General features: G+C 41.3%; 1 protein-coding gene across 5 annotated transcripts in view; it reads left to right on the top strand.

The window, feature by feature from the left end:
* NTRK2 (neurotrophic receptor tyrosine kinase 2) overlaps positions 1-27661 on the top strand; it is a 414769-nt gene that overhangs the window by 284177 nt on the left and 102931 nt on the right. The window contains exon 11 of one of the 5 annotated variants that reach the window (XM_042451844.1): positions 27279-27344. The exons of the other annotated variants lie outside the window; for them this stretch is intronic. Within the exon in view, the coding sequence (XP_042307778.1) occupies positions 27279-27344 (66 nt within the window). The remainder of the gene's footprint in view (positions 1-27278; positions 27345-27661) is intronic. 5 annotated transcript variants of the gene reach the window in all.

Genomic DNA, 27661 nt, shown 5'->3' on the forward strand with positions numbered 1-27661 from the left:
CGCTTCATGTCCCTTCAGATCAATGAAGGAGGCTGCTGGAAAAGCAGGGAGGGAGCACTCTTCCCAAAGATTCTCTTTCCAGGGTTGGAGGAGAAGGCAGATTCCATTTGGGCACAAAGGCGATAACCCCCCCCCCCTGCCTGGGCGAGATCAGATGCCTCCTCGCGAGGAGCCTTCCCTTCCTGCCTCTCCTCCGTTAGAAATGGGCTCTCCCCACACAGAGGGGAGGTTGCAATCCACCGGGAGAAGCCTTGTAGTCCTTTGCAGATGCAGGCGCTGGAGCAGCCGGGACTTCAGGCGCTTAAAGCGCTGAAGAGATTAAGCGCCTGTAAACCATTAAAATAAAAAATAAAAATAATCCTTATCTCTTATTGAAAGACCACAGCGGACAAAGGGGTGAGGGAAGCAAAAATGGCGACAGCCACGACGGATGGGGACAGAAAGGGCAACTCCCCCAATGACAGCCCCCATCGCAGTCAGCTCCTCCCATCCTTCTAGCCCGATTCAAATGCTATCGTTCTCATCTAAATACTCCGGTTCCTAACTCGAATCAAGGGAAAAACACTAGGTAGGACCCTAGTGTTTTTTTAACACGCGTTAAATGAGGAAAACACGGATTTAAATTTTAACCCGCTTCTGGATTCGATTTCTTGTGGGAACGATTCCGGGTTGGTCTAGAACTGTTCTAGATTTAAACCGAATCCTAATGGGCACGCTGCCTAATGAAATCGATTCAGAACGCGGGGTTTCCCCTAGTGGGAACAAGCTCTTACATAACTATTTAGTTTGACTTTTCTGGAACAGGGAAATAATATATATGCTCATTCAGTGATACAGAGGCTGTATTCCAAGATTATCAGAAGGGATCATATCTGCAATTGGTCCTTTCTGTCTTACAAAATAAATAGTAATGGAGCATGATGTATAGTTAAATCAGTGATTGGGTTAGCTTCTTTTCTGTTTGCCCAGTCAGTCATTGCTATTGTGCATGTCCACCATATGTGGTAATCTGTACAAATTTCATCTTTACAGTCGTTTCTAGCAAGTACAATTACAACTGTTAATAGCTTTTTCCAGGATATATTTAATAGTTCAATAAATCTTCTTTTAGCTTTTAATTTTTAAAAAAGGAAGTATTGCCACATTCCCAGATGTATTTCCATTATTTTAATTTAAAAAGTGTTGCATATATCACAAGTATATTTTCTTGTGTAATTATGATCAGATGTGCATTCATATTGGGGTTTAGTAAGGAAAGGATTGGATAACAGGGTAGCAAATATTGTAATGCCTTTTCTATAAACATATGGTATGGACATATTTGAATATTGTGTACAACTCCAGTTGTCCCATCATAAAAAGTCTGCTACAGATCTGAAAAAGATGGAAGGGCAGCACCAAAATGATTGATGTAGTCAGTTCTTTCCTATGAGGAAAGCCTATGTGTTTTGAGAATTTTACTTTTTTTCAAATATGTGACTATAAAGTGACATGAACTTGGTATCACTTGTCTAATCTGTGGGCACTAGATTCAGAAAAATAAAAAAAAAGAAAGTACTTCTTCACACATTCTATAATTAATGTATAGAATTCAATATAATCTATTTTACTGATATGGCTGGATGCTGTGGAATTCTGGGAATTGTAGTTTGTTGTGGCACCAGAGCTCTGTGACAGAGAAGGCTAAATATCTCCTAAAACAACAATACCCAGAATTCCATAGCATTGAGGCATGGCAGTCAAAGTGGTGCTGAACTGGATTATTGCTACTGTGCAGATGCAGCTTTTGATAGTGTAAAGGAAGATTAGACACTGACCTGGTGCTCAAAGGGGCAGCACAGAGCTGTCCCTTTATGTCCGTCTGTTTTGACCCTTAGATATCCCATTTCATTGTCAAATAACACACACACACACACACACACACACATATGGTTTGGGCCCTCCACATTCGCAACTTTGACACTCGCGGTTTTGATTATTCACGAAGTCATGGCCACATGTGTACACACTCCTCCTCTCTCCTGGAAAAAAGCCCAGGAGGGAGGGGTGCATGTGCCAACAGCTGTCTTCCCCAACCAGCTATCCTACTGGGAAAAGGGGAAGGAAGATTGATCCCCACCAGCACCATTTCTGGTGGGATAGCTATCTGGGGAAGACAGCTATCCCACTGGGGAAGGGGCAGGAAGCCATTTAAAGGGATGGGAGGGTGGGGGAAGAAAAGGAGTGTGCATGCCTGCTTCTCTTCCCCTGCTCACCCATAACTTTAACTAGCTTACACGTGAGGGGGTTATTCCATATTTGTGGGGGTCTTGTTCCCCTAAACCCTGTGAATGTGGAGGGCCAACTGTAGTTTTTATTTACACAAAGAGCTTATGATGTTATTTCTCTTGTAGTGGGTTCTTAAACTTGTGGTTACAAAATGTTATTTTCACTGGTTACCAAATTATCACTGTGAAGTCAAGGACTTTCATGGCCGGCATCCATAGTTTTTTGTGGTTTTTTCGGGCTATGTGGCCATGTTCTAGAAAACTGCAAATCATCACCGTTTCAGTTCTTTCAGTATCTTCAGTTACACATCAGTGGTGTTACATTTTTTGTGGGTTTTTTTTTGGGCTATGTGGCAATGTTCTAGAAGAGTTTAATTATACCTTGTTTACTTTAAGGGTTTCCTCTTTCCTGTTGAAATTGTCCAGGTGTTTGTGGATTTCAATGACTTCTCTGTGCATCCTGAGATGGTAATTGTTGGCATGGTCCAGAATTTCAGTGTTTTCAAACAGTATTTTATGCCCCGGGTAGTTTGTAACATGTTCTGCTACTGCTGGACAATTTCAACAGGAAAGAGGAAACCCTTAAAGTAAACAAGGTTTGGCTACCAGTCCTGAAAAATAGCAAGATGAAGACTCAACAAATGAAAATGAGAAATCTCCCAGGGTCAGGGGTTCCCCAGCGACAATGAACACTAATCAAGCAGACACTAATCCTGTTTTGCAGACCCTCCCACCCTGAGGCCTGCCATTAGCAACAGAACAATACACATGCAAATCATTCCTGCCTTCCCAGGTCACACAATATAAACATACCCAACTCCTTTCCAGGCAAGCATTCTCTGAAGATGCCAGCCACAGATGCTGGCGAAACATCAAGAATAAACTCTTCTAGAACATGGCCACATAGCCCGAAAAACCCCACAAAAAACTATGGATGCCGACCATGAAAACCTTCAACTTCACAGTGTTACATTTGTTTACACACACTTTTCCCATACAATCTATTCAATAGGAGTATGAATCCTATGAATAATAGACTTTATACACAATTCATAATTTTTCAGAACTATTGTGGATCCGAGTCTTCACTTCACTAGCTCTTCACGTCTCTCGGAACCTATTACTTTAGACTGCTTTCCTAGGACTTCTCTTGTCTCTTTTAAATTTATCCTTCCCTATCTGGGAACCTAAATCCCACGTGGGAAAACAACCATCCATTGTCATCACTTTTGCTGCAGCAGATAAGACAGGGGATTTGGATCCAGTTCAGAGCCAGAATGGTATTCCTGGAGTATTGTTCCCCTGGAGTATTCTGACAAACATAGGATAACCCAAAAGCTATTAAATGGCCACTTCTCGAGTATTGACAACTATTTTTAAAAGAATTTTTGTAGAAAGATCTGATAGATCTCATCTTTCTTTGATTAGAAATACTGAAAAAGTGAGGAGCAACTGTGGAATCAGTTTCTTGCTGTGCATATTTGTAGAGTAATGGTGGGAATAATGTGACTTACTAAATGTGACTTCATATTAAAGAAAACTTAACCAACATAGCCAATGTTGAGTAATGCAGGGAATTTTAGTGTAAAAGCATCAGGAAGGCTGTATAATATTAATCTCTGATGTAGAGGCTTTTAAAAAGGAGCAGCTCAAGGAGATTCTTGTAGTAGCTCCTTTGTCTTTTTGCTCCCTTCACATCTATAAAGGAACAATAAAATGTCAGAAAAGTATGTCTAGGAAGCTAGCTAATTAATTAGACAGAAAGACAGGGCTACAATACAACACAGAATTAAGCATACTTATGCTTAAAGTGTACTCTTAAATGTGTTTAACTGTCTGTGTAGCATTGACTATGTCTGAGTATAGATGTCAAGAAAAACACAAAATGAAGATAAAGTTTTGTAAAATTTGGTTTTCAGATGTTCTAGTTAGTTGCCATGTCATCTAAACCAGGTACTATTCTTTGGTTTTACAGTTAAATATATCAAAGTGGCTGTACAGACAGCCTGAAAGGGGCAGCATGCAGCTGCCCCTGTTTCAGCCAGATCAGGGCCACAGCAACTGCATGACATGTGGTGTGGCATGCAGAATCTTGCCACCTTGGCGGCAGAGCCAGGGGGGGTGCATTGTGGAGATGCTACACCCCAACTCTGCCCCCTAGCCGTCCCAAATTGCCAGTCTGAACAGGCCCATAATCTTCACATTGAATATTTGAAAATCTGCAAATATGAATGCAGAACTCTAAATGCATTTTGTGCCTATTTTTTTTTTTTTGAAATTACAAAAGGATTCAGAAAAAAACAGAACAAAGATGGGAAAATGAGAAATTAAGAGCATTTATAGACCGGCATAAAGAGCTGGCATGAGGACAGAGTCGAGGCATGGTGACCCCATCCCAGCCGCCCTGACTTTGCCCACACACTGCCTGCCTAACCAGAAAGTGGGCGGCATCACACTGCATCTTTGGTGCAGCATTTACACGTGCTGCACCAAAGAAGCAGAGAACAGCTGAAGCCACCATGGGTAAGGTGCCCTTTCCGTGGTGCAAAAAGGAGTTGCTTTTTGCAGCTTCTTTTTGCTCCACAGAAAGGCCAGATTGGAGCCGCAGCATGTAGTTGCTACGGTCCCGACCCGGCGAGGAAAAGGTTGCTGGCAGACAACTCCAAACGGGCAGTTTGTCGAGCCCCTAAAAGAAACTGAAATTTATAGCTCTGTCAGCCGTTAGCATTAAGTGAAATATATGGGGTGGTTTGCCTTCAGTTGAGGAATTTTGTGCAATGGCTATTTTACATTATGTCTAGATGACATCATCTTCCATTTGTAATCCATGTTACCCAAATTCTTCTTTCTTATTACAAAAACCCCTTTAAGGACAGAAAGACAAAATAGCTGTGGAATGCTGTTTGATTTGATTCCAGTTGTCTGTTTGAGAGTTTCCATGGTCTTCATTTAATGAAATGGAGACAGACTTCTGTCCATACTGAAATTTATGAGGGGAAAAAATCATCTCCTTTTCGTTGAATATTCACTTTCTATAATTATACCCCAATGGTTTTGTGTCATAGAATGGACAAAGTACTTACATCGTTGTACCAAAAAGTCTGTGGTTTTAAGGCAGACTTTCACAGTTCACACAGCGTTCACATTTAGGCTGTATTTCTCCATTTCCAAAGACACTTGATGATTAAAGAACTCTTCTCTGGTGCCACAGCTACCATTCCCAGAATTCTATAGCCTTGAATCAGGGCAGTTAAAGTGGTGTCAAAATGGATTGTTTCTCAATGTGGATACAGCCTGTGTTACATCAACATATTGTCAAACCATTAGTATTGCTTCCCCTGCCCCATTTTCTGTCTGACATAGAAGATAGTGCAGCAGCTTTTATTTCTACGCTAGTCGCAGGATGTAAACACATAGGGAAAAATTATATCAGACAGCTTTGTTCCTGGACAGTACTCATCCTGTACCTGACCCAGGCTTCTCCTGGACTTTTTAAAAAACCAGAAAATCCAGATGAAATGAATACCACAGCCGCTGCAGAGGGAGAATCTTTATGTTCATGGAAACTCTACTGTCTGTGAGACTGCAGGCCTACCATGGAGTAAATCCTACTGATTTAATTCCAAGGAAAGATGCATAGGATTGTTCTGTAAATCACTGAATTACAGTGAATATACAGTACTAATATGTTTCTTATCGCTGTGGAAAGGGGTTGCCGCTTCTTTGCCACAGCATGTGTAAGTGTTGCGCCAAAGATGCGGCGTAATGCCGCCCACCATCTGGTCAGGCAGGCAGCATAGGGGCGGTGTGGATGCCATGCCCCACTCTGCCCTGAGGCCGGCTTTTTATGCCGGTCTATTCAGCCACTGTTTCGTATGAATTAGGAACTCCTTTGCTCAGTCTTTGTTCTGACTTTGTCTACCAGACCATGTCATGCATGATTGATGCACACATGACCCATGTCTGTTTGATTTTTGAGGACATGTAGAGAGCACACAGACTTTTTGGTGCCGCTTCCCTTGGATCATTTTGGATAATTAATCTATGTTGTGAGCTCTCTCTGTGATCTGCCTTGGAGGTCATTTAAGCTTATTCTACTTAGTTCTTGTCCACCTCAGCTGAATCCCATTGTGGGATAAAGGTGGGATATAAATCCTTGAAATAAATACATTTGCAAAGGGTGTGTCATTCATTGAACTTTTCCGGGTAGCTATGCTGATCTTTTTGAAGCATTATACTTTTGATATTCAGCCCAGTTAGGTGTTATCCTTGGGATAGTTATGTTGTATTTCCTCTTTGATTAAAATCACTTCTGTTCAGTTCCAAGGTATACCGCTGATTCTGTTCACTTTCAAGGTATGCTGGTACTCCCCTGTACTCCTTCCCTGTGGAACTCCCTTCCACGGGAGACTAGGCTGGCCCCTTCCCTGCTGGCCTTTCGCAGGCAGGCAAAGACATTTTTATTTAAACAGGCCTTTTGAGATCTGGCAGGCTTGGTTTATTGGGAGATGAGAGGGTTGGACTTGGACTTTTTAATTTTAACTCTGTATGTTTTTAAAAAAATATATTTGTAATTTTTATATTTTTATGATTTTAATTGTATAATTTTAACTTATGTTTATATATGTTCGCCACCTTGGGTCCCATTTTGGGAGAAAGGTGGGATAATAAATAAAATAAAATGAATACCATCAAGAAAATTAACAGGAAGTAATTTACACTGAGGATGAACTGAGTTGTTGCTAAAAACAACTGCTAAAATCCCCCCTTTCTTGCTGTGGATTTAGTACTTGTACTGGTTATCTAGGATGAAATGAGTGACAGAATACATTAGTGTACTAACAAGAGAGAAGGAGGGAAAGACAACATAAGCAGGGTACAGCCCGCCCCTTTGGGGTGGTCTGCACCCGTCCCTTTTCGCAGAGGATTGGGGCCAGGGCAGCCATACCGGCAGCCCCTGTGAACCCAATCCGACACTTTTCCAGGCCACAGAGAAGTGGCAAGATGCTGTTTCCCCATGGCCTGGATAAAGGTGTCATTGGGGCTTCATGCCTCTGGACACCCCAGGAGCCACAGCCAGAGGAGAAAGGGGCTGCTTGGCCCCTTTCTCCCTGGCATCATTCCCGCAGCCATTTGGTGGCTGCAGGAACGAAGCACCCTCCCAGAAGAAGCTCCGTTTTGGAACTCCTTTTAGCACCGCAGCCAGGCTGCCATAAGTGGCCTGGGGTGGTGCAAACATGTCACGCCCATGCTGCACCGTTTGGACGCGGCACGTCCATCATGCCGCTGCCGGCACGTATTAGGGTTAGGGAATGTGTACATAGTGCATGCTCCCTAACCCTAATACTGGCGCTGGTACGGCGCTTTTTTGGCGGTCTGTACCATGCCATAGTATATAGACAAAACTGAGGAATGAGTTCAACAGCAGACCTAAAGAAAATCCAAGAGAAAATGTTTGTTGCTCCTGATATGGCATTCAAAAGAAAACTTATGGAGAGTGCACAAGACTCTTGAGGCTTGTGTAGCACACTAGGTCAGTGAGACCTTGACAGAAAAATCTAGGCTTTAGCCTTAGAGCAGAAGTGTACAACTTCAAATGGTCTGGAGAGCATTCATTCATCTCAAGGCTGTATCAGACTGAAAATGATCTGAAAATTTAAAATCTCACTTTGGTTGTTTTATTTTTGTACTTGAGGAACAGATGTTGTGGACCCTGCACTCTGTTCTAGGATAAACAGATTTTGTTGTTTGCACCCTTGGGCTTCATAAAGGTTGTGGGCCTCAAAAATGGTTTGGAGAACATGTGGCCCTTAATCTGCACTTCATCAACCCTTGCTTTAGAGCAGTGCTTTTTGCAGGAACCTGCATGTGTCATGGCACAGATACACACTGATGAGCATTGAGTGGTGATAAGGAACATATTAGTACTATATATTCACTGTAATCCAGAACAATCCTATGTATCTTTCCTTGGATTTACTCCATGGTAGGCATGTGTAGGACTGCAGTCTCATAGACAATAGAGTTTCCATGAGCACAAAGATGGCTCTGCAGTGGATGTGGCAGTCATTTCACCACAGTGCACAGATCCATATCTTCATTCATTAGCATATGCAGAATTAAGTGCTCCACTGCAATGAATAGTTAAGGTCTTGTACACAAGGAAAGTGAAACACCAATTAAAAAACAAAAAACAAACTCCTCCCTCCTCATGCCCCCTGGCCCAATCGCCCTGGAGCTGTGACAAACACACGCTGCACCCCTGAGGGCACCTCCTGCTGCAGCCTCAATGGACCGTGGAAAGGAGCAGAAAAAATCTGCTCCTTTGGGATTCGTTTTGGGCCGCTTAGGTGCGTCTGGCATGGACCTGGGGCATGGCCCTGGGGCAGCTTCCAGGTGCTCTGGGGGCATGCATTCTCTAAACACCATGGAAGCTGCCTCCATCTATTTTAGGCCTTCTTCTGTGGAAGAAGAAAAGATGAAAGATGAGAAAACAGACTAAGTAAGAAAGCTTTTACGTGCACCACCATGTGTGTATGCATAGAATTGTATTAAACCCTTTGGTTTATTTCTTGTGATAGTATGTCCACTGAAGACCATTTACTCTGTCAAGTGAAGAGATGCTCTCTGACAGCTGGAATGATATCTGGGGTACTTTGTCCTGTAACCTAAGAATGAGTTACCTTAGCACAATGTTGTTTGGCTCACTGCTTCCATGATGTAAGTATAGGTGGTACATGACTCCTTGGTGCTGTATGCCTTCTTATTCACCTGATTTCAGGAACATAAGTCATCCTACAAAGAAATAAGTGTGTGCCAGAAGTAGCATACATGTACAGACATTAGGGCCCCTTTAAGACTACATCCTCTTGAGGTGGTGCTGTGCCAGTGAATGCATTAGTACTCGCTTCATCTAATATATAAATACCAAAGCATGCATTAGAGTCAACTAGCATATATCCCTGTGAGCAACTAGTGCTTCAAAAGAGCCTCATGAGGGGGGGAAAGCCAGGCAGCTTAGCAAAAACAAGGACTAAGAAACCACTAGAGAAATGTGGATTTCATTTCAGATAGGAGCTGGAGCAATCTCACTTTTCCTTCCCTCTTCTACCTTATTCCATTCCTTTGTTTTCTGTATTGTGTTGAGGATAATTTGTTCAGCTGTGTTCTGACATATTTACATAACAGGTCATGCAAATGAATACTCTTTTCTTAACTGAATTCTTGGAGTACTAATTTAGGTTTCCTCACTTTCAGCTAGCCATTACTTAAATTGTAAATTTGAACACATTGTTACCAGTAAATAAGATGTACAGAGATCCACTGAAATCTTTGGGGGTTTCTCCAGCATTTTTCTCTCTCACACATATTCTTTCTCGCACACAAATAAATATACAGATACATGCATACACACAATTTGTTGTAATTGCAGACATTTTGCTACTAAAATAGATTATAAATGTTATAATTTAGGATTTAATGGACAATTAACCTAACCTTGTAGATAATTTTGAAAAGTTTGCCTGACCACCTGCCTGCTACTACTTCTACCCTTCCTCTTGCTCCATCTTTCCATTGTTTTCTCAGTACCTTTATTCATCTTCTTTGTACTAGATAATCCTGCAGCACATTTATTTGCCCTAGCTGAGATAAACAGTGCAGTGGCACTGATTCTAGAGCCTTGGAAGTATTTGGTACTCTGACTCTTTTACTGGGTTTGTTGCTGCTGTTGAATGCATAGCATGCATCTCTTCCAAATGCATAGTCAATTGAATTGATTTCAAAATAGTTTCTCACTCTTTTCATTGTATGGATTTAAATTGTAGGCATTCAGTTCTAGCTTCCTAGTCTGTTAGAATCTGAAATAGTATTCTTTCTAATTGCTGCAAGGAGGCCCTGACTCATTAATGGTGGAAGCAGTGGTATTGCTACACAAGCTAATAGTTTCATGTTACTGTAGGAAGGCATAAATTTGATACTAAGTATACTAATTTTCACTGTTGTCAATAGAAGTACATTGTCCTTGGGGCAAAGGTTAAAAGCAATGTCTCCTTTTCTTTCAAATACATTTTTTGTGGATAGCTGCTGGCTCCTGGAAAAGGATGTTGCTCTTAATTACTCAGAATATTTATTTAGTGTGTATGATCCATGACAGGGAAAAGTGTTTGCCAGTCACTTTCTGTGGCATACTCTACACCATCTTACATTCAAAAATGAACTCATAATACAGTGAAAAGTATCATTTCACACTAAAAACAGGCAACTAACAACTCAGCACTGCCATCATTCCAATTAACAACAGAGATCACCAACTAACATACTAGGTTTATTCATTGACAAGTTCCCAAATTCCATTATCTCCTGTAGCAGCAGAACTTTCACCTAAAAGATAAGAGATTTTAGGCAACTAAGGGGCAAAACAGACTGCCCACTTGCATCAGTTTGGGGGTGGTGCCCGAGTGCAGCGTTTAGACGCTGCATGCTTCGACAATGCCTCGAAGCCGGTGTCATGCCACCCGCCCACCTACATGGCGGTGCTTTTGCAGCACTCTGGCAGCATGACATTTACGTGACACACACCACAGGATTGCCACAAAGCCATGGTGATGGCAGAAAAGCCGACTTTAACCAGCTCAAAAAGGAGCTGCAATTTGCCGCTTTGTGTGTGTGTGTGCTGGTAAAAAGCCGGGTTGGGGCCATGAGATGAAGTTGCTGCGGCCCCAACCTAGAGTTCAAAAGGGCGGTCTGTTTCACCCCATTCTTCAGCTTCAGTGGCTCAAAAAAATTGCATCTTAATTGACCATAGTAAATAAAATGCTATATTTTGGGACAAGTTTCTTTGTCCACCTTAATATTCTAATTCAACCATTGTTCCTACTGTAGATGTTAAATAACTGGCATGTACAAAGGATAATGTCATTTCAGAATGAATTATACAGAATAGTTTCATTTAGAAGACCGTGTCCTAAAGCTTAACAAAAATGTGCTATGTTTAAAATGGCAGGCCTGTGCATATTCAGAAAGAAATATGAGGGGGTGGGGGAGGCTTCTTTTTGTCAAACAGAGAAGTGAAGTTCAAAGTACACAACTGAAATTCATTAATGATTCAGCATGGTTGGTTTCCAATTCCGTCATTCTAGTCATGAAACAAATCATGGTCGATATTTCTCTGTCAAGGTCATTGCAATTGTGACCCCCACCCCAGTTCACTGCACCCTTTCTTCTCTTTTTGTATGATCCATCCTACCTCTACCCTACCCTCTACTACCAATCCATTCTATCAAGCATTTAAAGACCATTAAAATGAATGATCAAAAGAGTTTCTTTTACTGTAAACGTTTCCTGGTAAACAAAGCACAATGTGCATATAAGAGATAAATTTTGAATTATTTGAGTATACATTTCTCACTACAACAGGTTTTTATACAGAAGCTCTCTACTTAGTTTTTTCCTGTATGGTTGAAGATACCACCTAGCTACAGTCAATCATAATGATGCCTGACTTCCTGTACCTGTTGAAATTGAGAAATATAAATTCTTTCATTTCAGTTTTATGAATAAGCAGCATTTCTTCTTTGATTTGCTTTTCAGTATTTCTTTTGCTTCTAGCATTTTCAGATCCCCAAAAATTCAATGGCATTCCTTGTGAAAGAGAACACCCTCATACATATTACCTTCTTCCTGACTCTGGTGTCTTTGATATTTGGAGATAATTAGAGCCAAAATTTGAGACCCAACATGGTGTAGTGGTTTGAACATTGTACTACAGCTCTGGAGATCAGGGTTTGATTCTCTGATCAGCCATGGAAACCCACTGGATGACCTTTGGCAAGTCACACACTCTCAGCCCCAGACAACATCATGATATGACCTTAAGTCTTAAGATCTCCAAAAGTCAGAACCAACTTGACAATAGTAGTAAATTATTTACATTTAAATAATAGCCCCAACTAGAGTATCTGCATTGCATCAATTGTTGAATGGTATCTTATCAGTTGGAGGGACAGTGTATTGGTTCTATTTCACTTTCTTCTCAGCATTTTTTTAGACTGAGTCTTCCTCTCTCCAAACAGAATAAACGACATTGCTAATTATCCGCTAACATGGAGAGGACGTCATGCCATGTTTCATACCTTTAACCAAGCTTCTGTACATTATTGTTTCATCCCTTGAATCTTGGGTGAGATTCCACTTCAAACTGGAGTGTCAAAATCAGATTACTGATATGGATCCCTCAGGGCTCTGCCACATCATCTGTGGCATAAGATGCCTATCTAGGACTCATTACAAAAGATATTTATGATATGTTAGGCCATCATCTGAAGTGAGCTTCCAGTTTCATTGTTCTGATCTTGAAGATGGTGGCAGTCATTTCAGAAATTCATGCATTGCAATCAGTGGTGTTCTTGGGCTCCTTACAGTCTTTTATTCTTTAGATTAATGCAGCCATCCACAGGATAGAAGAACTCCTTCTTCCGTTCTGTCATTATATCACTACTCATTCAGAGTGGATTTTGGGATTTTGCAGCCATAACTTAAGCAGTTGACCATGGCTAATCACCTAATATATATGATTTTAAAAACCAGTTTAGGAGGACTTGCCTTTCTCCTCTTCAGGAGAAAGAAAGCAATCTTGGAATTATCTGTCATTTTTTTTAGCTATTCATGAGGTAGAGAAAGAGGTAGGCTCCAACCTACATGGTGTTGTCTTATACAGTGTCAGGCTATTGATCCATGTTATCCAGTATCATATGCACTTGCTATTTGTAGTATTCAGAGATAACTGGGAATTTTAAAAACTGGATCTAGGACTTTTTGCATGCAAAGCATGGGTTATGAAAGGTTCACCAGTTTCCCGCCTCTCTTCCCTATGTTCTCTGTTCCTGTGCTATGATTAGGCTTTGATTCCTCATGAAAAGAAAAATCACAGGAATGTCTACATTCTGGGCTACTGGAAATACAGAAATAGAAATTGTATACTGTTATAAACTTCTTTAGAATATTTCACTGAACTTTTTGTTTCCATATCATAGTTGATTATCCATCCTGTAATTTTATATAGGAAGCCTTTAAAATGCAAATGCTAAGTAGGAATTCCCCATTTTTTCTATTCTTCTATATTCTATTTTTCATATTTTCCCATTTTTCTGTCTCTTAGATTTTGTACTTTGCTTCAGTATGAGACTAGATTTCTGCCTATAATTTCAGATGTCATGCAATTATCACTAAATATTAGTATTTTTAAAACCTGTGGTTAGAAATGTGATCAAACGTCTCAGAGGTCTTGTGTTCTCTTATGATTTTTTCAAACTTGTTTTCTCAACCTCTTTCCAATCCACTTTTTATGCCTAAATCTACTTGCCAGCCCCAACTGGAGTAGACCCACTGAATCAATTGCCAAACAGTAAGTCAACATGTTTGCAAATTACATTCATTCATAGAGTCTACTTGAGTTGGAACTATCAGTTGGAATTTAGGTCTGAGTCATTAAGCTTTAGATAAAACCATTTGTTACTAATGAATGCATGTAACAAAAATCAAAGACAGCTTTCTTTAGACAGGAAGTATATCTTTACAAAGAGGCAAATTAAAATTAAAGGAGCAGAAAAAAACATGTGCTTAATCTTCCCCCAACTTTCACTTTCCCCCTACAACTTTCATTATATTATCCTGCCTCTTAAGATTAAATATAAGTGTCCATGAGCATGAATGCTGGCTTAAATCTTTGCAAAGAGAAAGCTAGTCATAGGTGTCATTATGACTAATATGTTACTTAAGAGCAAACAGATTGAAGCATAACCCAGACAAGACAAAGGTGTTCCTGATCAAAAAGCAAAAGTCAAAAGCAGATTGGATATACATCCTCTGTTGGATGGGATTCTACTTCCCTTGAAATCTCAGGTTCATAGCTTGGGAGTACTCTTAGGATCAGTCAGTGATGTAGATTGAATCAGCTGACTTGGACTTCGTTGGACTCAGGTCACTTCAGTAACTTGACTTGGACTTGACTTGGCAAAAATGACACATTGACTCGACTTGACTTGAGACTTGTATATTTTCAGTGACTGACTTGCTGATGATGTTCAATTTAAGCCCCAGTGCATGGCACATTTCTTGGAAGAGAACAGAAAGTGCTTTAGGCAATGGGTTTGAAGCGGAAGGCTCCTTCTTTTTGAAGGGTCCTCTGATGTGCAGAGGGGATAGCCTGCTAAGTGGACCTCAATCCCTGCCTTAAACCCATTGCCTAATGTGTTTGCTATTTTCCTCTGAGAAATGTGCCCTGCCTCCTTTTTTCTGTTAAAAATTGGCTCTGGAACTTGCAACTCAGTTTGAGACTTGACTTGAAATTTTCTTGCAAGGATCTGAGACTCAACTTGGGATTTGAAGTAGAGACTTGACTTATGACTTAGACTAGAGGCATTGGCCAGAAGTGTGTTTGCACAGCTAAAACTGGTGTACCAGATACACCCATACTTTCAAATATCAGATCTGGCCATGGTGACACATGGCTTGATTACATCCTGTTTGGATTACTGTGACATATTTTACATGGGGCTGCCTATGGAAACTGGAAACTACAACGGGTCCAAAATGCTGTGCCCAGATTACTGACCAGGGGTGGTCACAGGAAACATATAACTTCCCTGTTGAAACGGTTTCTCTGGCAACCACTTTATTTCTGGACACAATTCAGAATACTGGTCATGAACTATAAAACTTTATATGGGTAGGGTCCAGAATATCTGATAGTCTATCTCTCCCTATATGAAAGTAACTGAGTTTTACAATCCTTGGAGGAAGGCTTTCTCTTGGTACCACCACCATCACAAGCACATTTGGTGAGGATATAGGAGAGAGTATATGTGGCTGCTCCCAGACTGTGGAATTTCCTTCTGCAATAAGCTAGTTTGGCTTCCGTCCTCTCTGCTGCCTTTTTGGTAGCAGAAGACCTTTTATTTTTACCTAGGGCCTTAACTGTCCATTGCAAAAGGTCTTGTAATTGAGGTTTATTGTATATTTATTATTTTTATATATGTATATTGTACAGTATATACTCATATATAAGTTGATAAATTTTAGTTAAAAATCAACGGGGGGAAAAACCTGGGTCATCATATCCAGAGGTCAGTGCAAGTACTGTACTTTAACTCCTATCAAAAAAGGAACCATTCCCTTCTCTAAGCAGAATGGTGAAAGATGAGAGCTTAGTCAATCCAGAAGAACATAAAAGAAGCACCAACCCCCTCTATTCTTTCTTCTGTGACACTGCTTCTGGCCTTTTTAAATGCTTGGGTGGGAAGATAGCAGTGGCTGTTTGGTGCTTCCCCTCAGAGGAGTGCCAAAAGAGTAGAGGGGGTCAGTGCTTCCTTTTAGGTTTTCCCAGGACATACTAAGGTCTCACCTTTTGTCTCTTTACTCATAGAAGTGGATGCTTCCTATTTTGATAAGAGTTAATGCTGTACCTTAACTCTTGCCTTTACATGCTTTTTGACATGTGCATATTTTCTTAGCCCCATCCACACCTGATTGCCTCTCCCACACATCACACAGCCACCCTTTACTGTAGTTCCCTCCTCATGCACCAAACCATTAGGATGATCACAAACAGTTATGCCTGCTGGAATTTTGTAAGTTCTTTGGCGTTTGGTTTCTTCTGCTTCATCCTGTATACAGTGCACTTTTGTCATATGTGGGCATACCTTACGTGGCTTCCAGAATATGCTGGAAGCCACGCCGGAAGAAGTGACATCACTCTCTGGAAAGAGTAATGGGGTGTGTGCCTATTGCGTGCATGCGCTGCCACGTCACTACAAGCATGAGCTCCATTGACTTTAATGGGGCTCGAGCATACGTGGAATTTCCCTTATGCAGGGCGGGGGTGGTGGTGTCCGGAACAGATCCCCCTGTAAGGAAAGGGACCACTGTACCTTTCTTTACATACCCCTAAAATTGTTTCAAATTAAAGTTTCTAATGTAATTTTAAAACTATTTTTTAAAACAAAAACATTTGCATTGTCCAATGTTTCAACTGTATTTTGTTTTAATGTACACTGTGAGATGCCTTGGGTCCCATACTGGGAGAAACAATATAAATAAATTAAATTAAATGTATATGTTTGCCCACTTTCTGTGATAGCTGCCTTGCTATTAAAAATAATGGAGCAGTTCTGAAAACTTTCAGAATAAACAAACATTGCATTGTTGGACATACAAAATGTTGGGTACCCTGCTCCAGACCTCAAATATTCACCCAAATATCCACCCAAGCACCCTTTTAGATCATATCGAGCATGCAATTGTGTGACACTGACACTGCTTGGTCAACAAGGCAGCCTTTTGGCTTGAATAGAGGCCAATATGGATGGTGCATCCTCAGCCAACCCCTAGCACATGACGGGGGCGCTGCAAAGGCCCGTCTGAATCGGGCCTAAGTTATCTTTCAGGATGCCTGCCATACATTTGAGATTCATCATATGGGCCCAATTAATCATGGATGTTAAAGAAGACAGATCCATATTTATAGTAGATCATAGGTCTTTATCACCCAGAGATTATATGCTTTTTACCTTTATTAATCCCCATAACATTATACTTATGGTCAAGTAGATTTCACGTGTGTAATATTGATCTGATGTTGTTCATAAAATGCTGGTAATAGCAAATCTATTTCTATTACCCTTTTCCCTGAACCATATTGTCTGCAACATATTAAAATGAATAACAAGAAAATATCCATAAGAACAAAGGGAATTTTCTGAATAGCCATTAGGCATTAAATCAGGATCTGTCAATTTCAGCAAGTAGAGGTGGGGAAAATTTTCTCCTCCAGGACCTTTAAACAGCCCACACAGCCTTGCAAAAATGACCCCAAATGAAACACAAAAAAAATCAGAAATGCCCACAAGGCTATTTCTGATTTTGAAAAATGGTGGGGGATAGGTTTTGTGCATCAGGCAGTGGGCTGAAGCATGTTTACAAAAGAAGCTGCTGCTCTTGGAGGGTTCCAGGGTGACAATTGACCCTTTTCTGTGTTTAAAAAAAGAGTGATCCAGGAGAATTGGGCAGGCGTGGGTTATAAGGGAGCATAAAATAGCGTTATTTTGCCAATCCCTCTGTTACACCTACAGTGTAGGATTATTTATCCAAAGGATTGTCAGGACTGTTTTCAAAGGGCCAAACAGAAAAGCATTGTCCTTCAAAATGGCATTCCCAATGGATTTCCCCAACTGAATTGTCCTTTCCTCCATCTGCCACATTTCTTCTATTCTCATATGTCAAGTATTTTTGTGAAATAGACAGAAGATAACTTAGGTCCCACTACACTGGCTACAGGTATTGCTGCCTACCATGGTAGTAAGATGAGCTTCTGGATAGCTAGAAGAATATTTTGTGGTGGTTATGGGAAATTAAGAACCTAAATGATTCATTTGAAGCACCAAGAGTTTGTTGTTGCTCTCTGTCTTCAAGTCAGCTCTGGCAGAAGGTGACAACATGGCAACTTTGTCGTAGGAATTTCTTTGCAAAATTTATTCAGAGGTTTGCCATTGCCTTCTGCTGAGGCTAAGAGAGTATTGCTTGCCCAAGACTTCCATGGCTGGGTGAAGACTTGAACTCTAGTCTTTCAGAGTTCTAATGCAACACTTAAATCACCACACCATGCTGGCCACCAGAAATTACCAATGCACAGATAGATCCCTCTTCTCCTGAGATACTGGGATGCTTTCCTCTTTTTGCTGTTTTGCCAGTTGGTAGCATAGTACACATTACAACAACTGCATAAGAGAGGCAGTTTGTTATTGCGTCTTATTGTTCCTATATTGCAGGTTCTGAATAAATCTGAACAAATAATTGTCCTTCTAAACAGCCGTGCAAATATACTAGCATATCTTGGATCCTGAGAAACTGCCTGTAGACTTTAATGGCTTCCATGTCAATCAATGAGTATGGTCATTTCAATGGAATTGGCAAAGCTTGAATCTGGCTTAATTGCTTCCTCTGATACAAGCCTGTTACTTCCATCCTTATTTGCATAAAAATCTGCAAGAGTTTCTGAATTGTCAAGGAAATGCTTTGCAATGGGATGTGGTTCTGTACCTTGTCCTGCCAGATTCCAAAGAAAGCTATACAAAAAGGCTATTGAAATACAGAGGGTTATATGGGAAGAGTGATTCTTGGTTAGTGCCACATAGATGGATTAGAACGGTCACAGGAATTAGTGGTATTGACATGTTGGTATGTCAGGTACTAAGAGTCCTCCAGTCAATCACAAGGGCACATGGGCTCAGAGACACTGTAATTAGCCCTACCAGCTGATGATGGGAGGTACAGTCCAAACTATCTGTAAAATTCTAGCTGGGGAAGTCTTCTATGGACTGAAGTACTATTAGTATTCATATGCTCTTTCACAGTTTTCAAATACATTATTTTTCTAATCTTTAAACAGTAGTCTAAAGCATGCCAGTGTCATTTTCTTCATATTGCAGATATGATGGCTGAGGGTAAGAGAAGTGAAGCCTTGCCTAAAACCATAATATACATTGTGGTTGAGCAGAAGTGATGACTTTCCATGTGAGAGCCCCATTGAGGGGACCAGTCTATCTTCTCTAGGAAGGTAGTTCTATGTCCTGGAAGCAGCTACTGAGAATTTTTTCTGAGTGTAGTAGGACAGAAAGGGATTTTCCCTGAAGATCTTTAAACCTGGTGAGGCTCAGATGGGAGAATATGATCCTTCAGATAACCTGAATTCTTCCTGGGACTGATCAGATTATCAAATGAACATATCTTCCATTTCATGATGACATAGATGACATGAACCTTTTGGGGTGGTGAGCATAGCATAATAGCAGGACAGAAAAGCTTGTAAGAATGTTTCTAGATGACAATGGCTTGGGCCCAACCTACTTAAGGGATCACCTCCTTCCGTACAATCTGCTCTGTACCCACAGATCCTCTGGGAGGAATTTGTTGCAATCCACAAAGACCAGATTGACAGCAACCTCCCAGAGGACTTTTTCCGTGATTGCTCCCACTTTATGGAATGGCCTGCCGGACGAGATCCGTCAAATTGCCAACCTAGGGGTCATTCCCACTGGCCTATAACACGGGTCTGGATGTGAATCATGGGTGCATCATTTCCATTTGAGTGTGAATCCGACCTGCATTGCTCCGAAATCGTTCCCATTGAGATTCAAATCTGATTCGATTTATCTAGGAAAACCCAAATTATAGGTCAATGAATTGGTTTAAAAAAACAGTGCTTTTAAAGCGAGTTTTCCTGTGCCTTCTGAGTCTGATTCGGAGCAAATGAATGGGAATGAAAGGGTGTCTGATTTGGGAACCTGGAGATGGGAGAAGCAGCGCTCAAGGGGCGGGCCTGGGGATGTCACCCTCTTTGTTCTCTTTCTGCATCACCAGCACCATTTTCTTCCATTCGCATAGCCTTTCCCTCAGTGGATTGGGAAGCAGGGTAAGGCGATCATGCTACATTGAGCTCCAAACGCAGTAAACACATTACTCCCCCTGCAACCTCCCCTCTGCTCCACATTCATAGACCGATGTGTGAGGAGAGCCATTGAACACCATTTTTAACTATTATTATTTTTTCTTTTTTTGCCTCTGCCTGAGCGCCTGAGCAGCAGATGGGCTTTGCAGTACATGCCTGCATGATCACCCCCCAGACAGCTCAGGGAGCAATGGGGGGAGGCAAAGGGACTTGGGGTGATTAGAGGCTCCTTCTCTCTTTCCCAAAGGAACTATGGGAAGACACAGAAGAGGCTGGACGCCAAGGGATTGGGGGCAAAGAGAGGCTCCTTTTTCCCTTTCCCGGAGGGGAAAAGCGCCTGAGCGACTAATTGGCTGTGATGTCAAGCACTTAAGCACTTGATTGACAGTTGCTTTAAAAAAAGAGGTTCTGGAAGGGCAATGGGAACAGGGAGCTAAATAAACCACTTCAAATTACCTCAGGGAAAATACCAATGGGAACGAAAACAGGGGTAAAAAACCCCGGGCCTGTTTGCACCCGTTTTAATGGGAACGATGGGTCAGATTTGAGTCAGAATCCGAGTCAGAATCCAAGTCAGAATTGCAGCGAAATAAGCCACTTTTTTTGCCCAGTGGGAATGGCACCCTAGAGAGCTTCAAGAAAACTGTCAAGACGGATCTCTTCCGGCAGGCCTTCCCGGAATAGAACCCGGCCATGTAACACTCCCCCCACAGACATATATAAGCAAAGACTCGACCCACAGTTATTTTATTATCGTACTGTTTTTAGATTTTATCATTTGTAATTTTAATGCATAGAATTGCTTAATCCTTTTTTAAGGGGGGGATTGTATATATTGTATTTTTTTAAAGGTTGTACGCTGCTTTAATTGTGGTAACAAAAAGCGGGATATAAATTAAAGTTTTATTATTATTTTATTTTATTTATTACAATGAAAGAACATATTGAAACTAATCATTGCATTGCTATAGGATCTCTAACAAGTGTGTGCTTTGGCTGACCAACCATATATCCCAGAAATGGAGTTAGTCTGTTTCATAGGAATGAAAAATATATGAACATCCACATTTTGTTGGACTGCACCTCTCATCAGTTCTGACCAGCAATTATGAAGGATGATAGGACTTAGAAGCGAACAAAATTTGAAAAGGGGCACATATTGCTGTCCCTGATATATTGGAACATTGTGACACTTTAAAATTCCCATTTTATGGCTATATTATCTCAATATGTCAATATGTAAGCACTAGTCTGGAAATGACCTTATGATAATGAGACTCTACCATATACTGATTCACATTCAATGTTGTCTGAAAAGGAAGGTTTTCTAGTCCTTCCCAGAGATGTGGGGTATTGAATCTGGGAACTTATGCAAGCAAAGTCTGCATTCTACGTGTATTTTTATCCCCCGCCGTATGCTGTAAATATCACAAAGTCACATATACAATACAAAAAACATTAAAACCACCAAAACATACATAACAGTAGCTTTAAACCACAACCAATTAGAATATAACAGGTCAGTGTGTATCAGTTTGGATAGAGCTGGATTATGGCCTTTACCCAATTGTGGTTGATATCTGAGACTGACCAGCCTACATGTTACGTTGTTCCCAGTAAAGTAGATACTCATACTGTGCCCCAATATAGATGTCACAGCATATTGCCTGAGTGCCAACCCAAGGATGACGTTTCAGATTTATAAAGATACAACTACTGAACTTGAAAGTGTTATATAAATCAGGGCACATTTCAGTCTGTCCTGAGTAAGAACTTGTTTACCCTGATTTGATTCTAAGTGTTCATTTCCATTCTCTGTCTTGCTCATTCTTCCCAGCTACATTTATGCTTTCCCAAAATATTTTTCCTGTATATGCAAGCCCACCCAATTGCTCCACATACCTCCCATGATCAGAAATAGTTCCATAGTGCTGTATACTACCTCTACCCCATATAGTTCAGCTTCCATATCATTAGTACACTACCTTTGCAGGGCCAGCCCATCCTTTTGGCCAGGTAGGCCACTGCCTAGGGACGCAAACTGTAGGGGGAGCCAGAGGGGTGGCAAGGGAGCCAGGAGGCCAGAGAGAGAGAGAGAGAGAGAGAGAGAGAGAGTGGCCGGAGTTTGGAGGATGAGGCGAGTGGAGGAACCAGCAGCCTAGAGCCTGTGAGTGAGTAGCAGGGAGAGAGAGCTACTTGCTGTGTTGCTGCTGGGGGTGTGCACGGCCGGCAGGCCCCAACCCTGGCATTTTTTTTCAGGCTCTGTTTGCAAAACGGAAGGGGGGAGGAGTTTTCTGTGCTCTGCAACTTCTGGGCTGCATCTACACTGGAGAATTAACCTGGTTTGGCACCTCTTTAACTCTTTCTGAGGCTATGGAATTCTGGGAGTTGGAGTTTGTTGTGGAGTCCGTCCCTCGCTCTTTCTTTCCTCCTGTTCCTCCCTCCCTCCCTCTTCCTTCCTTCTTTCTTACCTTCCCCTTTCTTCCCTTTATCTTCTTTCCTTCCCCCTTCCTTGTCTCCCTTCTCCTTCCTTCCTTCCTTCCTTCCTTTCTCGCTCCGTCTCTTTCTTGCCAAGAGAGAGACTTGTTGAGGAAAGGCTTGCCATGGTCTTCCTCTGAGGCTGAGAAAGTGTGATGCCCCCACCCAGTATGTTTCCATGGACGAGCTGAGATTTGAACCCAGAGTCATAGTCCAATGCTCAAACAACTAGTCCACAACTCAAACACTGGCTCCAACAATCCACTTTAAAAGCTTGGTCTTCTTCCCGGATGTCTTCATCGCAAAGAAAGGCACCACAAAATGGAAGACATTCAAGAAAAAGGGAGGACAGGACTTAAGAAAAGCTCAAAACACTCCTAGAAATGTAAATTCATGCTTCTTAGTCATGCTCAAAATGGAGGATGTTTAGAATACCTCCTGGACAGAAGGTTGGAATGGAGGACATGATCTGGAAGAGGAGGAGGTCTGCCCTGCCTTGAGGCAAACCTACCATGGGGTTTTCTTGGCAATATGAGTTCAAAGAAGCTTTGCCATGGGCTTCCTCTGAGGCTGAGAGAGTGTGGCTTGTCCACTCTTGGTAGCTGTGCCTACTATGTGTCTTTTCTTTCTTGCCCTGGAGCCATTCCCATCCTTTTTTCATGGGCTGCATCTACACTGCAGAAATAATGCAGTTTGACACCGCTTTAACTGCCCTGGCATCATGCTGTGGAATCCTGGGATTTGGATTTTTGGAGGAGAATTCACCTTCTCAGTCAGAGAGCAGTGGAGCCACAAGAAACTACAAATCACAGAGCTCCATAGCATGCAACCAGCAAGATGACCAGATGTCCTCTTTTTCCGAGGTATATCTTACATTTCAGTTTTCTGTCCAGGAGGAATTCCAAAAATGTCCTCACTTTTGAGCATCACTAAGAAGCATGAATTTATATTTATATGAGGGGTTTCAGCTTTTACTTGGTCATGTCCTCCATTTTACTTGAAAGCCCTACATTTTGTGGTGCCTTGTCCTCCTTTGCAGTTAGGACAGCTGGTCACCGTGGGAGCCAAAGGCAGCTAAAGTGGTGTCAAACTGCAGCCCTGGTCCTCTCACCTGGTGACCCTACTGGTTTTCTTCTCTTTCTTGTGACACCCTTTTCTGCCCCTTGGGTGAAGATTTTTAGTTTTTAGGGATCACAGATGGACCACTACTACCTTATAAATTCATGGGGATGGCATCCAGGTTTTTCCACATCATTAGAATGAATAATGCTTCAAGCTTGCAAAAGGAATATGTATGCATTAGTCTCCATTCCAAATAACACAACAATAAAAAAAGTCTTTAACCTGTAAAAACCTAATTGGCTTTTTGACTAATTCTCAGTACTGTGAGGAGAGATTGGAACATAAGTTTTATGTCATTTTTAGCTTTAACAAATGAAATAGCGGAGATCAAGGGGTGAAAATAATTATGAGGGGCGACAGGGGTGCCAAAATATTTCTCACCTAGGGTGGCAAAATACCTAGAGCCGGCCCTGCTTACTTGCAGCAGAAATTAGGACTATTTTCCCCTGCTTGCCTTCCTGTCATTGAATAGTTGGAGGATATCCCATTTGCTCAACTTTGATTCCCAGAAAAGTAGAGAATAAAAGAGAGAGGAAGGATGCTCCAGCCATGAATTTTTGCTCTGGCTTACTGACCTACTTCTGAGTCCTTTGGAGTAGAAACTTGAAAAAGAGGCTTGCCATGTGATGGAATGTGGAAGAGCTGCAGTTTGAAAAACACACGTTGAAAGCCCCCTTGGGTACATGATGCTAATCATGCAGTTCTTTGCATCCAGGGTTCTATTTGATCACACTGTTTTATCATTTAAAAAATCAACATTTTGCTGGCAATGGGTTTGTATGTGTGTAGTTGTAAACAATGGTTTAGAATTTCTGTCTAGACTCAGCATTTCTTAGTTTTTTCTCCAAATAACTCAGAAGTATGTAAGTAAGCCAGAGCAAAAATGACCACATTTTAATAAAGAAATAAAGAACAGAAAAAAGGTTAAAGATGCTCTTTTTATGGCAGCGACCCAGACTGGACAGTTGTTAATAATTCAGCTCAGATATTCAGAATTACTACTATTAGCTAAAACTGAGCACTTCCACAAAAATCTCATTTATTTACTCTTCAAGGGACAAACCTGAGCTGTACAGATGTATTGTATGAGCTGATATTAAGATACCGATGCATTTTATAGTAAGGTACAAATGCAATTAATGTGCATAGATTTTGTATGTGGAAACTGAAGGGAACACAGAACTGGTTTGGAACTGTGAAGAGGGAGAGTTCAAGTCTTCCCTTCGCACAGATCAGGAGGAAAAAATGCCTCCTGAAAGAAGCTACAGTATTTGCATTTCAAGAAAAGCTCATAATGGAAGCATCCCTTGAATTCCAAAAAGCAACTTCCACAGATAATATTTGTCCTGTGTGCAGCGGGTGAGAAGAAAAGGCTAAGAAAGAAGCATGTAGACCTCTTTCCTTCAACCCACCTGCAAGTATCGAAGATAGTGAGGCTTTCCACAGGTTTTATTCACATAAAAACATGTAGTGCTAACTGCATTTGTGCTTTTAACTTCATATCTAGTTTGACTTTACTGTAACAATGGAAATGTTTTCATTTGGGAGTCACTCATCATGTAAGTGGAGATTATGTCTTATAATGTGCCAGTGTATTTACACCAGTGTAGGCAATAGACGTGGCAGCAGCAGGAGGAAAACATAGCTGTAGGCATGGCAGCAGCAAAGGAATGAAGAGGTACATGGTGTCACTATTAGAAAGAAGGCTCTGAGCAGCCTATTTCTTCTATATCTAGCTTCCAGTGGGATCTTTGGAGCTCAGCACTTGTGCGGGCTGACTTGGAAAATTCCCTGTCCAGTGTCATAGGCACAGGCAGTTAGTTGTCCAGGCCATCTCTTCCAGAATGCCTTTGCTCAAAGGGGCTTCAGTAAGGAGGTAGGCATTAGGAAACAGGTAGATCAGAGCCACCAGACATTTCTTCCCATGGCCTTTGCTGCCATTCCTCACTCCCTTCTCCCTATACAAACATGAAGAAAGTGAAACTGCAAGCATGCCAGACCATTCTGCTAACATAGTACACCATCAGGACCCCAGCTATAAGCTTCATTCATAACTAAGAGCAGTTTCCCTTGTTTCCACCAAACAAGCCTGTGAGGCTGTTGAGACAGAAGGAAAGGCATCTCCAGATGATCTTAGAGCTCTGTTGGGCTCATAAAGGGAGATACTGTCCTTCAAATAACCTGGACCCAAGCCATATACAGTAGGGCTTTATAGGTCAAAACTAGCACTTTGAATTGTGCTCAGAAATAAACCCATTAATGGAGCTGTTGCAACAAGGGAATTGTAAGCTCCCTGTAGCCAGCTCTAGTTAAATACGTGTCTGGAGCTATTTGGACCAGCTGGAGTTACTGGGCACTTTTCAAAGTCAGCCTCAATATAGCCAAATAAGATGTAACCAAGGCCTGTACCACCATGGCCAGATCCATCTTCTCAAAGAATGGAAACAGTTGGCATGCTAGCTTTAACTGTGCAAAAGCATTCCTCATCACTGATAAAACCTGGGTCTTCAGGCTCAGAGCTGAATCTAGGAGTAGCCCCAAACAGCAAACCTGTGTTTTCAGGGGGAATGTAATCCTAACACAGATTAAATCCCTATTCCCAAATCTGTCTTTCAATTGACCAGGAACACCACCGTCTTGTCTGGATTAAGCTCTAATTTGTTTACCCTTATCCATGACAACAGCCAATTATCAGTTTAGTACAGGAACAGATTCCATGTAACTAGGTGGAAAGGAGTGATAGATCTGAGCATCATCAGCATACTGACTCCTGACTCTAAAACTCCAGACAACCTCTCCCAGCAGTTTCATGTAGATTTTAAAAAGCATAGGGGAAAAGCCCCCTGAGGGATTCCACAGGCAAGTGGTCAAGGAACTGAACAGGAATCCCCCAGCACCCCCCTCTGAGAGCACCCCTCCAAGAAAGAACAGAGCCATAGTAGAACAGTACCTCCAAGCCTCATCCCAGAGAGGAGATTCAGATGTATACCATGGTTGATTATATAGAAAGCTGTTGAGGAGTGTGGCAGAACCAACAGGAAAATAGTCTTCCTGTCCAGTTACCTGAATAGGTCATTGACCAAAGTTTCCAGTGCTGCCTCTGTCCCATAGTCAGGTCTGAAATAAGGCTGACATGGATCGAGATAATCTGTCTCATCCAGGAACACCTTGAGATGAGAAGCCACTCTTCTTCCTACAGAGATTATCACGGCCAAGACATCATGAAAACATTTCAGATTTCCTAAAATTATCTCTATCTTAAGGAGTGTGGCCTTTCCTTTTCTTTAAAGTGGAGGCCACATTCTTTTATAGAATAATAGAATCATAGAATTGGAAGAGAGACAACAAGGGACATCCAGTCCAACTCGCTGCCATGCATGAATGCACAATCAAAGCACTCCTGACAGATGGCCATCCTGTTTCTGTTTAAAAAAAACCAAAGAAGGAGACTCCACCACACCCAGAGGCAGCATATTCCACTGTCAATCAGCACTTACCATCAGGGTGTTCTTCCTAATGTTTAGGGGGAATCTCTTTTCCTGTAGTTTGAATCTATTGCTCTGTGTAAATGCATTTAGTATCTGGATGAGCAGAAAACACACTTGCTCCATCATCAGCATGACATCCTTTCAAATATTTAAAATGCTGCCATGTCACCAAGATCTTAAGCTTCTCAAGAGAATAACCACTACAGGAAATACCAGGAAATATCTAGATACCATTTTAAACATTTAGATATTTAATTGAAGTTTACCTATTTCTACTCTCCAACCTTATTAGAGAGGGTTAGACTGATGGTTAAACTGGAATACTATGTGAAGAGTGACTTGCATTAAATGACCTTAAATTATGCTGAGCTTGATCAACACTTATTTCTGTTGCATTAATGCCAGTGCATCTCGTTGCAGTTGAATTAAAACAAGTTGGTCTGGTAGAGCAAATGTGGCTGTCATTGCAAGACTGCGATAACGAAGGTGAGATCATCAGCTGTATAGACTCATAGGTCGGAGACCTAAAATCCATTTTTATTTCTAAAAATGGGTGTAATGTAGAAATAATTTCATCACCGTAGTAGTTTTAGTATGCAACATTTTTGCCATTATTTCACTGCAGTTCCATATATTTCACTGATTATTTTAGTTTTTATTAATAGCTATGAATAATCTCACCAAGTGGGGGATGAGGAAGAATACTCCTTGCCTTAAATTTGGAGTTTCAATTGCAACAGTTGTTTCCCTGTGATGTTTGTGAATGAGAATGAAGGTTGCAAGGAAAATGAATATTGCCAATA

The sequence above is a fragment of the Sceloporus undulatus genome, chromosome 2, assembly GCF_019175285.1.
Source record: "Sceloporus undulatus isolate JIND9_A2432 ecotype Alabama chromosome 2, SceUnd_v1.1, whole genome shotgun sequence".
NCBI classification, from domain to species: domain Eukaryota; kingdom Metazoa; phylum Chordata; class Lepidosauria; order Squamata; family Phrynosomatidae; genus Sceloporus; species Sceloporus undulatus.